At 36.4% G+C, this 12,920-nt stretch overlaps 1 protein-coding gene across 17 annotated transcripts in view; it reads right to left on the minus strand.

Annotated features, from left to right (window-relative positions):
* NRXN1 (neurexin 1) overlaps positions 1-12,920 on the minus strand; it is a 1,108,798-nt gene that overhangs the window by 614,527 nt on the left and 481,351 nt on the right. For all 17 annotated transcript variants that reach the window (XM_053587958.1, XM_053587975.1, XM_053587974.1 and 14 more), the window contains 2 exons: positions 9,518-9,901; positions 2,057-2,260 (listed from right to left, as the gene is read on the minus strand). In XM_053587958.1, the coding sequence (XP_053443933.1) occupies positions 2,057-2,260; positions 9,518-9,901 (588 nt within the window). The remainder of the gene's footprint in view (positions 1-2,056; positions 2,261-9,517; positions 9,902-12,920) is intronic.

Below are 12,920 nucleotides of genomic sequence, written 5' to 3' on the forward strand. Positions count from 1 at the left end.
ATCTCTCACTAACGTTTTGTTCTGTTCTTAAATTTTATTTGCTGGGCATAAAAATTGGCTGGATTCCATACCTCGTATTAATTGGAGGACGAAAGAAATGACTGTCTTCTTTAGACACTTTGGTGCTAAGGAGTAGCATTATTTATAATACACAATACTATGCCTCTCCTAGGAGCTAACAATGTTATCTCTATGTGTTAAGTGTCATGGTTAACACTGCTATTGATTTTCCCTTTCTTATACTTGTCTCATATGAAAATAGCTACTATAATAAGAGAATGTCTGGTGTAATTATAATGGTTACCTTTAAAGGAGTACATGGAATAGCTCATGTTTATTTTACATATATATCTGTTGGTTTCAGTTTTAGTAGTTAATGCCTTTGGGGAACATGAAAAATATAAACCTAGATTCTGTTTCCATATAGCTGAGTTTGTCATGTGTCGTCAACCGCATCAGAAAAGTGGTTGCAAACAGCCAAGGACCAGCATCTACACCACTCTTTCTACAGAATGCTTTGCTGTTGAAAAATTCCCATGGGTGCTTCCACTTTGGCTATCAGATCCTTTACCGCAATTAGGCAGTTTATTTTGATTGTCTTGTAGTAACCTGTCATTGACACTAGAGGGAACTCTAACAGAACAGTAAGTGAGAATGCTCCATATTTAGTATTTAAAAAAACCTGATTATTTAACTTACTTTCACTACTATTAATAAAATGTAATTGTATGCAATAAGCTACCAATGGGATAATTTTATATTTTATGAGTTAGCATTCTGCCCAGCACAATTTGAAAATGTACGTGTGTTTTCCTCAAATACCTTACCAAGTTTTTACTGCTCTTTTTGTAATTCTACGTGGTTTCAAATTTTATTTTTATCTCTCTGGCTATTCATTTCTGTATCTGTTTAACACTTTTAGGAAATACAGTAAAACCTCATGAATTTTTACTCCTCTTATTGGAGTTAAGGTTAATAGTGAAACTTATTGGGCAGAATATTAATTCTTTTTCAGTATGAACAGAATTCTCCTAAAAAAAAAAAAAAGTCTTTCAAAATATGTATAAGCAAGACTTTGAAAGGCCAAGTTCCTTTAGTAAGAAAACTAATTTCAGGCTCTTCATATACATTACTGGCACAATTTGCATGAAACGATGTGCTAATTACGGCTAATTCTTATTCATCATTAAAATAAGCCTAGGAAGCCCTTTCCTGGACAAGATTTTTCCAGCTATTAATTGTGTTTTTGAGGGTAAAGTTATTAATTGAAAATGATAAAAACAGCTTAAATTTTCTTTTAATCTACAATTTAAGACTTTTTCTTAACTCATCTTGGTTTTTCCCCATAATTCAACCAGATTGGTGAGGTTTTACTCTGGTGACTCAGGGGTGTTAATGCTACAGGAAAGCATTATCTTTCTGTAGAAGAGCCTGTGTCTCCCGTGTTCTCATGGCTGTTTGCTGAGGGCCGCAGACTTTGGGCATTGAAGGGTCATGGATCGTTGTTTGATAGCAAACTATCACCACACAGTACGCCAAAACAGAAAAGATGAGGTACCACAAAGGTAACTATTCAAAAGAGAAGCCCAAGGAAAGGAGGAAGAAAACTGTTGATCTAGATAACAAAGAAGAAATTTGATACTTTGTGTGAGTGTTATCTAAGGAAACAGATTTTTACTTATCTGCAAAGAAATCATTTGTAACTAATCAAAATGTCAGTAAATATAACAACAGGAAATTTGGTTGGAGGCATCATCGAGCCTAATAATTTATATTTTCCATTAACTTCATTGGTAGTTACGGCTTCCCTTTTAAGAACCCTCAGTGGTAGGAATCATAAAACAGTGTTATGTTAAGTATAACAACAACAACAACAAAAAACAAAACAAAATAATAAAAAGATGCCCAAACAAACCTACGTTATTTTAAATGATGGAAATAAGACCATTAAGTGTTTTAACTTTCCATGGCAAACAGGCTATTTGATAAATGCTTGCAGGCAAAACTGAACAAAAAGTGAAAAGTGTTAGTTCAGTGGGGGAAGGCAAGTTGTTACCTAGGTTGACCGTCAGTTTCACACGCCCAGCATCTAGCTCCAGGCGGAGTGTGTCTGCCGAGTCTCTAGACGTGGTTGCCATTAGAATCCCGTATGCACGCTGGGATCTGAACCTTAAGGACACGTCCTCAGCCTCCGTGTGCATGACCACTGGGAGCTGGATTTTCATAAACATACTCCCGTCATAGCTCAATACCGTTGCCTCTATAGATGGAAAATGAACAATAAGTTCTTGGTCAGTATAGTGCACTTATACTTTGGAAAAGAAAAGGGTGATCTATTAAAGACTTTTAGACAGAATACAACACTACAAAATCAGCTCATCTTCAGAAATAAACATTTGTTTTTAGAAACTGGAAAGAAAAGTCACAGTAAAGAAATGTCAGCAGTTTCTTTTTTGTTCCCATTGCACTTTCTACTTCTAGCATTAATCTTGTTGGATATAAATGCTTATATATGTCTCCCTTGTCAAATGCAGAGATCATATTCTTTTGCATAGTCAGAGAGTAAGCCTGGTCTGATAGACCAGCACTTATTTAATGCATATTTACATATTAGTATGGAGAGCCCCCCAACTAGCTCAATGTGGCCTTGGTTCTGAATTTGTCCTCTGCAAAGTGAGAGGGCGCTAGTAGTAGAAGACCACCTAACCTCATGAGCTTGCTTTAAAAATTCATAATGCTAAGAGAAGTTACTATGGTCATTTTTTCAAAATTTCTGCCCTAAATGATTTTTTAAAAAAAAAGAATAAAAAAAGGGACTATGACTTGCACATAGGACTTAGGTCAATACTTCACCAAAAGTGATATTCCAAAGGAGAAAGGAAAAAGTGACACCAGCACACAGATGATGCTTCTTTTGAGGCATTATTTTTAACAAAGTAATTTTTACAAAGGCACGAACTATAGTTACATTTTAAAGCTGATTCACAGACAAGGCTGAAAAAGTTATTTATAAGCACAAGCCTACTGTCCTAAATACATTAAACTATCACACCAATGTCAATAGCAACGTGCCTTGTTTATACTGAATAAGAAGGCCGATGGGGCTGAAAAGACTGGAAAGACGCGTGTTACTAAACCCAGGGGCATGGTCTTCATAAGGAAGTTACTCCTGTGATATTAAATACCCGAGGAACTGAACAGAGAAACTGTGCATGACAAACTAACTGCTCTAGGAAACGGCACCTCTTGGTGTTAACACCATATGGCAGTGAACACTGCAAAACAAGTGAGTCATTTTGCTTTCTCATTGGTTCCAATAACCCAGAACACCATTCAATAAATAAAAAAAAAAACTACCTGGAACCAAAATAAACTAGACAATTCTCATTATTTTTCCCACTTACATGGCACAGCAATTAACTTCACTGATATGACTCTACTCATCATTAAGGTTCTATTTGAAGTAGTGACTTTGCAAGTTTCTTTCAGAAAGTCAAGACCATCAATACTGTTTCTATCAAACTTTGACCAGTCCTTTTTGCTGTCATGGGGTTGAATGTGTATCCAGAACCTCAGCGTGCCGAGCATTCCAAGTCCCATCCGTGGCTCCTTTCTCTTTTTCATCTACCTCTTGACTAAACTAACAATGCCTGCTCTCCTAACGCTCATCAACAGTCCGGATCTCACTGGTGAGCTCTATCATCTACTGCCTGTTTGATGTCTCCAACTGGAATATGATAAGCACCTCCCTAAACTCTTAATTCACTCCTTATAAAATGAATAAACTCAAAACGTGCTCCCTCTCCAATTTTCCACCATCCCAGTAAATGGCATATTCCATTGTTTAGACCCAAACATTTCTGACTTTTCTCTTGCCCTCTTACCATGTCCAATCTATTTTCAAGTCTACAAGTCTCTAATTTCAGGCTCTAATTTCAATCCATATCTTGAATCTATGACACTCAGTTTTGCTACTGTGATAGCTCCCTCAATGGCATGAAGTTCTACTCTTTCTCCCTACACCCAGAAGCCAAGCTAAACTTCTAAAAAAAAAAAAAAAAAAAAAGATTCTATCACTCTACTGCTCTATTGCTTAAACTATACCCTCCCCCAATAATTTCCTATTATAATTAGAAGACAATCTGCACTTCTTCTTTTAACCTACAAAGATCGGTGTGACCCTCCCCCTCAGCTTCAGTGAGCTCCAGACACACACACTTCGTGCTTCCATTGAAGATTTGCACTTGTGGAACCATCTGTCTTAAAAGTTTCTACCCCAGAACATTAAATGGTTGGTTCCTTGGCATTTAGGTTTCTGGTCAACTGTACTCCAGAGAGGCCTCCTCTTCTTTCCAATTATTCTATATCTGTTGACCACTTCATTTTTAAAAAAATTACTATTTCTTGTTTGTATAGTATTTTCTGAGTTTGACCTTAGAGTATAAATGCCTTTAGGGCAGAGATTAGTCTTTCATATACATTGCTCTATCAGCACCAAGTGCTCCCAAAATGCCAGACCCATAAGTGAGCCTCCATAAATATTTATTAAACTGACAGTTACATGTATGTGTGTGTGTATATATATATATGCATATATATACATGCACACACACAGAGGGTGCCAAAAATGTATACACATTTTACAAAAGAAAAAACTGTATTAAATTTGTAATACTCAGCTCACATTTGACTTTTGCAATTATAAGAATTGCTCAAACATGACTGGTATTCATCTTGTATCATCAGAATATATTGACCATTACAATGTTAGTATGTTATTTTCATTTCTTAAACTCTGTATACTTTTTTGGTGCCTCTCTTTCTCTTTCTACACACACACACACACACACACACACGTGTATATATGAAAGAGCTTATTTCAATTTGGGTACTAAGCATACATAAAAGCTCATCAAATAAATTAGGTATTTATTCCATTTTAACTGCACTTTAATTTGTATAATGTGTGTGAAAAGAAATACTTTAAAAAGTCTACTTTAAAGGCCAAAATTGGGCTTCAAAAGATAGTGTCTATTCCTCAAAATAGGGGCCATGGTTACACAACGGCCTTCGCACTGAGAAAATAACATAACTTTCTTAAAATATGGTGGTTCTACATCATAGCATATATTTTTTCCAATTAGATAAGAAGTTTCCTAAACGTTAGAAAAATCACCAAAACCAGAGGCTAATGTAGATATTCAAGTTGTAGTTGCTCAAGAAATAATTAAAACATGATTATAAAGTTATAGTGAATTCTAGAAAAAATGTGTTTGTGGTATAATTTTAAAAGAAATGTTATCTTTATTTTTCTAAACTGTAGCCAATCATGGTCATTATCTATGCAGCAAGAAATACCTGATAAAAGTTTAAAAGCCCTTATCAATTGTTGAGTTACTTTGATATCACATAAATAAAGTTACTTTGGTATCATGTAAATAAAATCATGAAAACCATGTTAGTCCCCTTCTATTTATTTAATCTGTACATCTAGTTTCTATTATTGAATAACCATATTTTAAACCATATTATTCTATGAAAAGTAGCTTAATTTGATTGAACACTAACTTGGGGCATATCCTTTCAGAAATACAGATGATTGACAATGGATCCTGAATACGCTATGAAATACAATCTAGACAGGAAAATAATCAGAATCATTGACCTTTAACACTCTCTAAAAAGCCACAGGACTGACATAACATAATAAGATAATAAAACTTGAGTGCCCCAAGTGCCTTTTAAGTAATTCTCAATGTGAAAATAACTTGTTGATAAATGACAAATGAGAGCCTCAGTGAGTCCTCGTAATTACAGTTAATGTTTAATTAGAGAAGACATAGAAAACGTGCAAGGTTGGAGTCTAGAGTTTCCAAATAAATAGTAAACAACATTCTGATATTTGCAGGTTATGCTATTTGACAGCATCCTCTCACATTAGTAAAATTATTTTGCCATTTAAAACATGAAAGAATCCTTAAAAGGCTAATTTCAATACTCTTCCCTGTGGAGGAGAAAACCAGCTTCAACGTTGTCTTCCAGATCTCCTTCTGCCTTGTCATTAAGTTTGATGAATTTGCTTTTCTGCATTATTCCACGTTGCAGTCTAAAGTGTACACCTGTGCTCAGTTTTGCCGAAAGGCAGTCACATATTGTGATCAACGATGAAAATCAGACAGGAAGCCAAATTATATTGCTCTGACATCTGTCCCTCCATCTGTTCGAGTTTTAACAAACAAGTATAAAGTAGATTATACCAATGCTCTTGTTTTAAATATAACCGAGAATACTTTCTAAATGATCCAGTCTCCACAAATTCTGTTTTATTAAAAATAAAGCAGAAGTGAAGATGCTAAATTTAATTTACATTCACTGAGCATTACTTCTGTATTATTCTTTCTTACAGGACCTTTGCTTATAGTAAAGCAAAGTAGTATTTTTCTATTTGCCTAAGTTAGCAAATATTTTGTTCTTCCTTTTAAACCCCTTTGCTTCCTTAATGCAGCATGAAAATTTCCTATGATTGCAACATCATTCCCCATGCTTCAATATCCAAAGTCCCGAACAAGTTTTTTAATTATTTTGAGTAATTATCTTCATAAATTATGAATTTTATTCTATAAAACATAGTAATAAAACAAAAACTTTGTGAGTACTCTTTTTATTCATTTCAAGATTTGCTGATCATCTCATTTGATTAGCTTTATGTGATCAGATTGCATCTGGAGGGCGCTGCCCGTAGCTCAGTCGGTAGGGCGCTGGCCACATACACCCAGGCTAGTGGGTTTGAATGCGGCCTGGGCCTGCTAAACAACAATGACAACTGCAACAAAAAAATAGCCGGGCATTGTAGAGGGTGCCTGTAGTCCCATCTACCTGGGAGGCTGAGGCAAGAGAATCACTTAAGCCCAAAGAGTTTGAGGTTGCTGTGAGTCGTGAGGCCACGACACTCTACTGAGGGTGATATAGTGAGACTCAAAAAAAAAAAAAAGAAAAACAAAAGAATGCATCTAGAGAAGAAATTCATTCAAAGCTCTTTCTCTGGACTTAGAAACTCAGAGGATCAGGCATGCTCTGTGTTAACCCAACTATGGCATACCTCAGAGCTGGACAGAAGCCAAAGTTTGTAGTATTGAACATGACAACATCCCATATTTTCCTTGCTCTCAGGATGTACCATAATGTAAGCAAGAAAATGAATTCTCAAAAGCAAAGACTTCTTAAAATACACTCAGGTGGTCCAGGAAGAGGAACCACCCAAACGACCATTTTTTCCTCAACGTATATCTCCAATCTGGAGATAAAGAAATATGCAGAAATTTATAGGCTCCTGTCACATAAAAATGTGTGTCAAATCCCAGTGATGAAGTCTACTATTAAGTACTCATTTGCAAATCTACATATGCTTGCCACCCTTCCTAATTATTTCAATGTATAAATATTCCCTTTCCTCCATTCTGGCTCAGAAAGCTCTACCATTTCCATTTTTATTTTTGCCATATGTAGTAACAGAACATTGCCACAGGGTGGTACACCATACATATTTAACTGAAAGTTTTTGTAATTCATGTGACAGTTGAGTTATACCCTTTTCTAGCTTCACTTAACCAAGAGGCATCAGAATACCTGGCAGCTCTCCGAGTGATTAAAATTAAAACAAAACTTTAAGTCATGCAGGTCTGCTAATCTCATGTTATGCTTTGTTACCCACCCACTTTCGGCAGTGTTCAGAAACCAAGCTCAACAAACATAAGCCAGAATTAGGGGGAAAAAAGCAAAGAAGAAGTTTATAAAGAATATACACAAACCAAATTACACAGAAAAAGCTAAGCTGTAATTGTAATTCACAGGAATTGTAATTAGGTACTGTAACAGGGAGAATGAATACAGCTATGTGATAAAATACTTCACTATCTGTTGACCTACCTAATTGTATGTTGCAAAATAGGGATAGCATTTTTCTAAGTTATTTAATATATTGTTCTATTATTAATTTATTAATAAGATTAATGTTCTATTATTAATTTATTATTAAGAATTATTCATAACTATTAAGAGTGTTCATAAAACTGAGAAGCTATATAGTTTCTTGTTAAGGTAAAGAAATGAATTCAATTTTGGGGTTTACAAAACAATCACTTTATTTTCCATGAAGTTTTAGGTTAAAGGAATTAAACACTGTTTAAGAAATAAAAGAAAAAAACTCTAAATATTCATATCTCAAGAAATAGATGCCAAGTAATCTTAGGCTACATATCTAATAGAGGACAAGAGAACAACTCATCAATATATTTTATATTGATTTTTAGTTCCATTGTTGAAAACAGGTAACAATGGGCCGGGCACGGTGGCTCAATCCTATAATCCTGGCACTCTGGGAGGCCAAGGCTGGTAGTTCACCTGAGCTCAGGAGTTTGAGACCAGCCTCAGCAAGAATGAGACCTATTTCTACTAAACATAGAAAAACTAGCTGGTGCCTGTAGTCCCAGGTACTTGGGAGGCTGAGGCAAGAGGATTACTTGAGCCCAAGAGTATGAGGTCGCTGTGAACTATGACTCCATAGCACTCTATCCACAGTGAGGGAGTAAGACTCTTTCTCAAATTAAAAAAAAAAAAAAGAATATAAGTGAGTGACAATGGGCATAGTAACTAAAAGCATGGATCTGAAACACTGGGCCAATGAAAGAATAAGCTTAGAACTATTTGTTTTGCTATTCGTTACTTTAATCTTCTGTAGCTCAGCTGTGACAGCTCTCACCCTTAAGTCTTTCTTTACCCTAATGCCTCTCCTTTTAATGGTAGAGGAATAGGAAAAAAGAAAAAAAAAAAGAAAGAAAGAAAGAAAACTGCAGCTTTATCTCTTCTTAGAGTTAGAGAGGACATACGTACTCAGAACTTCACTAGGCACAGCTCAACCTTAGTAGCCAAAGATAACTGAATCTTCACCAATCTGCTAGGTCGTAGACAAAGGTGAGTGCCTTTACAATTAGGGTACACTTCCAAAAATGTGGGAATACCTTAGATGATTTAAAGTCAACTTACTTTTCAGAGACGGTATTTTTGGGCAGGCTTAGTGAAGTGACATGAGGAGGCTAACGTAAGTCTCACCCAATCGTGTCAGGGACATTGTAACTTCACGGCTTAGCTTCCCTCAGAAGCTATTTCTCAACATAGGAATTAGCACTCAAGATCACAAATATATTGAATTCATGTCTCTTTTACTGGCTATTGTCCTCAAGTTAAAAAGTAGGCCAAAGGGACTGTAGTTATTGGCTTAGGCTCATACCCCTGAGGATACTAAAGATCTACATTTCTAGTCCTGAAATGTACTTAAAGAATTGTGCCTTTGAAAATCATTAAGGGCTCATCAGCAATTCACGTCAGTGTGGCTGCTCAGCAGAGAGCGTTGACCTCAGCACAGCACCCGTTAAGTTTCAATGGCCACTTCATGTTTAAGGCCAACATTTAATGTACATTGCATCTCAGGGAGGTGGCTGCGGGGACTTTGGAATCTTACCTCTCTCACAAGACCTGCCAAGATAGCCTGTTCCGGAACAATCGCAGACATATCTGTTCCACCCATCCCTGCACATGCCATTGTTTTTGCAAGGATTGCTAAGGCACGGTTTTGCTGTTTCCCTTGAGCAGGAGGGCTTCACTCCAGCAGTACTTTGAACTTCAGCCATTTGCCGGATATCTTTGCTTTGGCCGTCAATGAACAAATCCCTGATGCAGCCCACATAGCCATAGTTGAGCAGAGCAGTCCACACCTCGGTGGGGAAGACAAGGCCAGCTTTATTTTCTGGCAAGCCCCCCAGATACAGCTCATCATCCAGGTCCAAAATTTCACTCTCACCAGGAGCGGTGTAGGGCGTGCGCAGTGTGTTGACAGAAATGGTACCTACGGGAAAGACGAGAGAATGCACAGGTCTTTACAGAGCACTCATGTGTTCTAATTATCACCTTTTCTCTCTTTTTTTTCTGCTTAAGGGTGAACTCCTTGAAGGCAGATATTTCTTATTCTTTCTATCCCTAGTGCCTGGTACTTCCCAGTACTTTTTCATTACTTCTGTAATTAAAAAAAAATCTTCAGAATTAAGTAACCTTAGAAATAAAACAGATTATAACTAAAATGGTTCCATTTAAATTTGAGAATGAAAATCACAGTGTACAGCCAACAAATAGTTTTGTCAGCCTCTAACAGCTCAGCCAATACATGCTGTGTTAATGTATTGTATTTATGCATAGATTAAAAAGAAATCAGCATTCTGTATCAGTCTCTGGCAAAACTCAGACTCCTGTTAGTCAGTGCTTGTTTTTAAAGCTAGCATATATCTGAAAACCAAGGAAAGATCATAAGTCCCCATATTTAATTGATTTGATTACTCTGATTTAGCTCAATAGTTTGGCCAATTACCTACATCAAAACCCAATTTCATCACTTCTAACTGAATTTTTTGATTAACCTCTATGGTTTTGGTTTCCTTTCTATTATACGGGCATAATAACATGACCTACCTCGTAGGGTTGCTTTGAGTGTAAAATAAAACAATACTAGTGAAGTGTCTGGTCTATAATAAGCAGTGCATAATATCTCAATGAAAGTGTTGAGAAAAATCAATTGCTCACTTTCTTTTTAAACCAAACTCGTTATCATCTAAATTGACAAGGTTTTCTTTTCCTCACTACAAATGCTAAGGAGAAAAATCTGTCTACACGGGATTATTTTAGAGCCATGGAAAAATATGTGTGGAATCCATGGAAAAAAAGAAGACATGTAAGATTGAAAGTACATTCCTGATCAAAACTTGTGTAGATACTATCAGATTGCACAAACTTTTACCAATACTCTATCTCCAGAAAGACATTTATAAAAAGACCCTAGGAGGACACTTTATAGATGTAATATTATTTTTTAGATCTAGATCATAAATTAGAATAGGAAGAGTCTGATGAGAAAGAGAGGGTTAGAAAGGTCTGCTGGCATGTGGGGCCACTGGCATGGAGTCTCAGGAATTTAGGGAGCAGACACAGGGAGATCAGGAGATAGAGGGAGGAGGGCAGAGAAGTAGGGACAGAAAGAGGAGGTGAAAAGCAGTAGCTTCTGTCTAGGAAGATACAGAAAGGCCTACCCCAAGTGAAAACATATCTGCCTAAGGATGTGAGGCTGACCTGCGAATACTCCGAATCCCAGCAGCCCTGGATCCGGGGAGTGTAATGGGATCTGTCTTTGTGAGGGAGAAGGGCATAGAAGCCACTAACAGAGGCTGCCCAGGCAGCCAACTCATTAAGAAAACATTTGCTTCTCTAGACCTTCACAGAAAGAAATGGAAAAAGCTCCTAGGGGAGAAACACTCAAAGGCATTGCTATTTTGGCCTTCCCACGAAGGGAGCATAATAGGGATTTCCGAGGGAGGCAGCCAAAGGGAAAGGACAAAACGCATTTTTACCGTTCTCATTTGTGCAAGCACCTAGAAGAAAACTCCCACATAGAAACATGTAAGGACCACAAAATTCTATTTAGAAAAATGTAAGGATTTCATTTGGGGGAAATGAAATACTATGATATTGAGAAAGAATGCGACTCTTAAGTAGCATGAACAATTATATGCATTTTTAAAACATTGTTTTATGTACAACACAGCCTAAAAGCCCTGAGAAGTGAAGTAACACATGGTCCCTATCATCTGCAATAGCTACTATAAGTTAGAGAATTATGAGAGTGAATGTTAGTGACGAAAGGAAAACTAGCCATTTAAGAAGGCACATTTAACATGAAAAGCCAAGGGTGACGTGCAGTCCACACAGTGACTTACGTTTTTAAGATTAAAGAGAAAGGGATGTTATTCTGTTTTCTAATTAGTTCAACAAGGCTTCCTAAAAACAATAGAACTTTTTGTATTTTCTCTCTTACTATATTAGTAATTTATTAAAACAAATGCTAGACCATTGAATGGATTCCAGAACCAACTACCAAGCTGTAAATTCCAAAAGCAGATTGAGAAGTTATTCTCATCTAGGACAGTGGTTCTCAACCTGTGGGGCGCGACCCTAGGAACTGTATTAAAGGGCCGTGGCATTAGGAAGGTTGAGAACCACTGCTCTAGGATAAGGATGTTTCCCCCACAATTCCCTGGTGTCCCTTTCAGACACAATTTTAGAGTTCTCATGGAAAGACGAAACAATGAAATAGAGAAGAGAAAGAAACAGGAATATAATCCCAACGTCATCGCAAATATAAATTCAAGAAAGACTCGGCCTTAAATTTAGCTCTGGACTCAAAGTTGGGACACATCAGGCAAATGCAGCTATCAGCTATTATTCATTAGAATATTCTGCAAACATTATAAAAGGAAGAAAACATGATTGAAGATCAAGTACTGTTTTTATCTACACACTTGGCTAATCCACATGTGCTTATAGTCTAGAAAATCTTTGCAAAAGAGATGCAAATAAACAGGCAGTGTAGACTTCAATTGGGATAGAAACAATTATTTTTATATTTTGAAGATTCACAACATAAAAATGATTTGAAATAATCATTAAATTTATTGCTGATTCAAACCTTACTAGATATTTATATTTTTGCCTATGGATGTGTCCTGAAATTCAAATAAGAGATTTGAATCCCAGATCTGCTTAATGATTTTCCTATGGATATGAATCAAAGGACATATTCACCTAGCAAAAGAGTCATCACAGAATCTGAATTAGTTTAAACCAATTTAACACATGCATATGAGCATAGTGAAATTTAAATATCAAGGCTCCCAAGTGTTCATTTTATTGTAATTGAGTTATAAAGGCCCTGGTTACATACAGAGAACACAGCAAATGGATTCTGAAGCCTGCTCACTGATAACTGAATACAATCGTGCAGTTGCTGTAGCTGCATAGATCAATAAAAAGAAAGTAAGCAC

Source organism: Nycticebus coucang, chromosome 4, assembly GCF_027406575.1.
Source record: "Nycticebus coucang isolate mNycCou1 chromosome 4, mNycCou1.pri, whole genome shotgun sequence".
Lineage (NCBI taxonomy): Eukaryota > Metazoa > Chordata > Mammalia > Primates > Lorisidae > Nycticebus > Nycticebus coucang.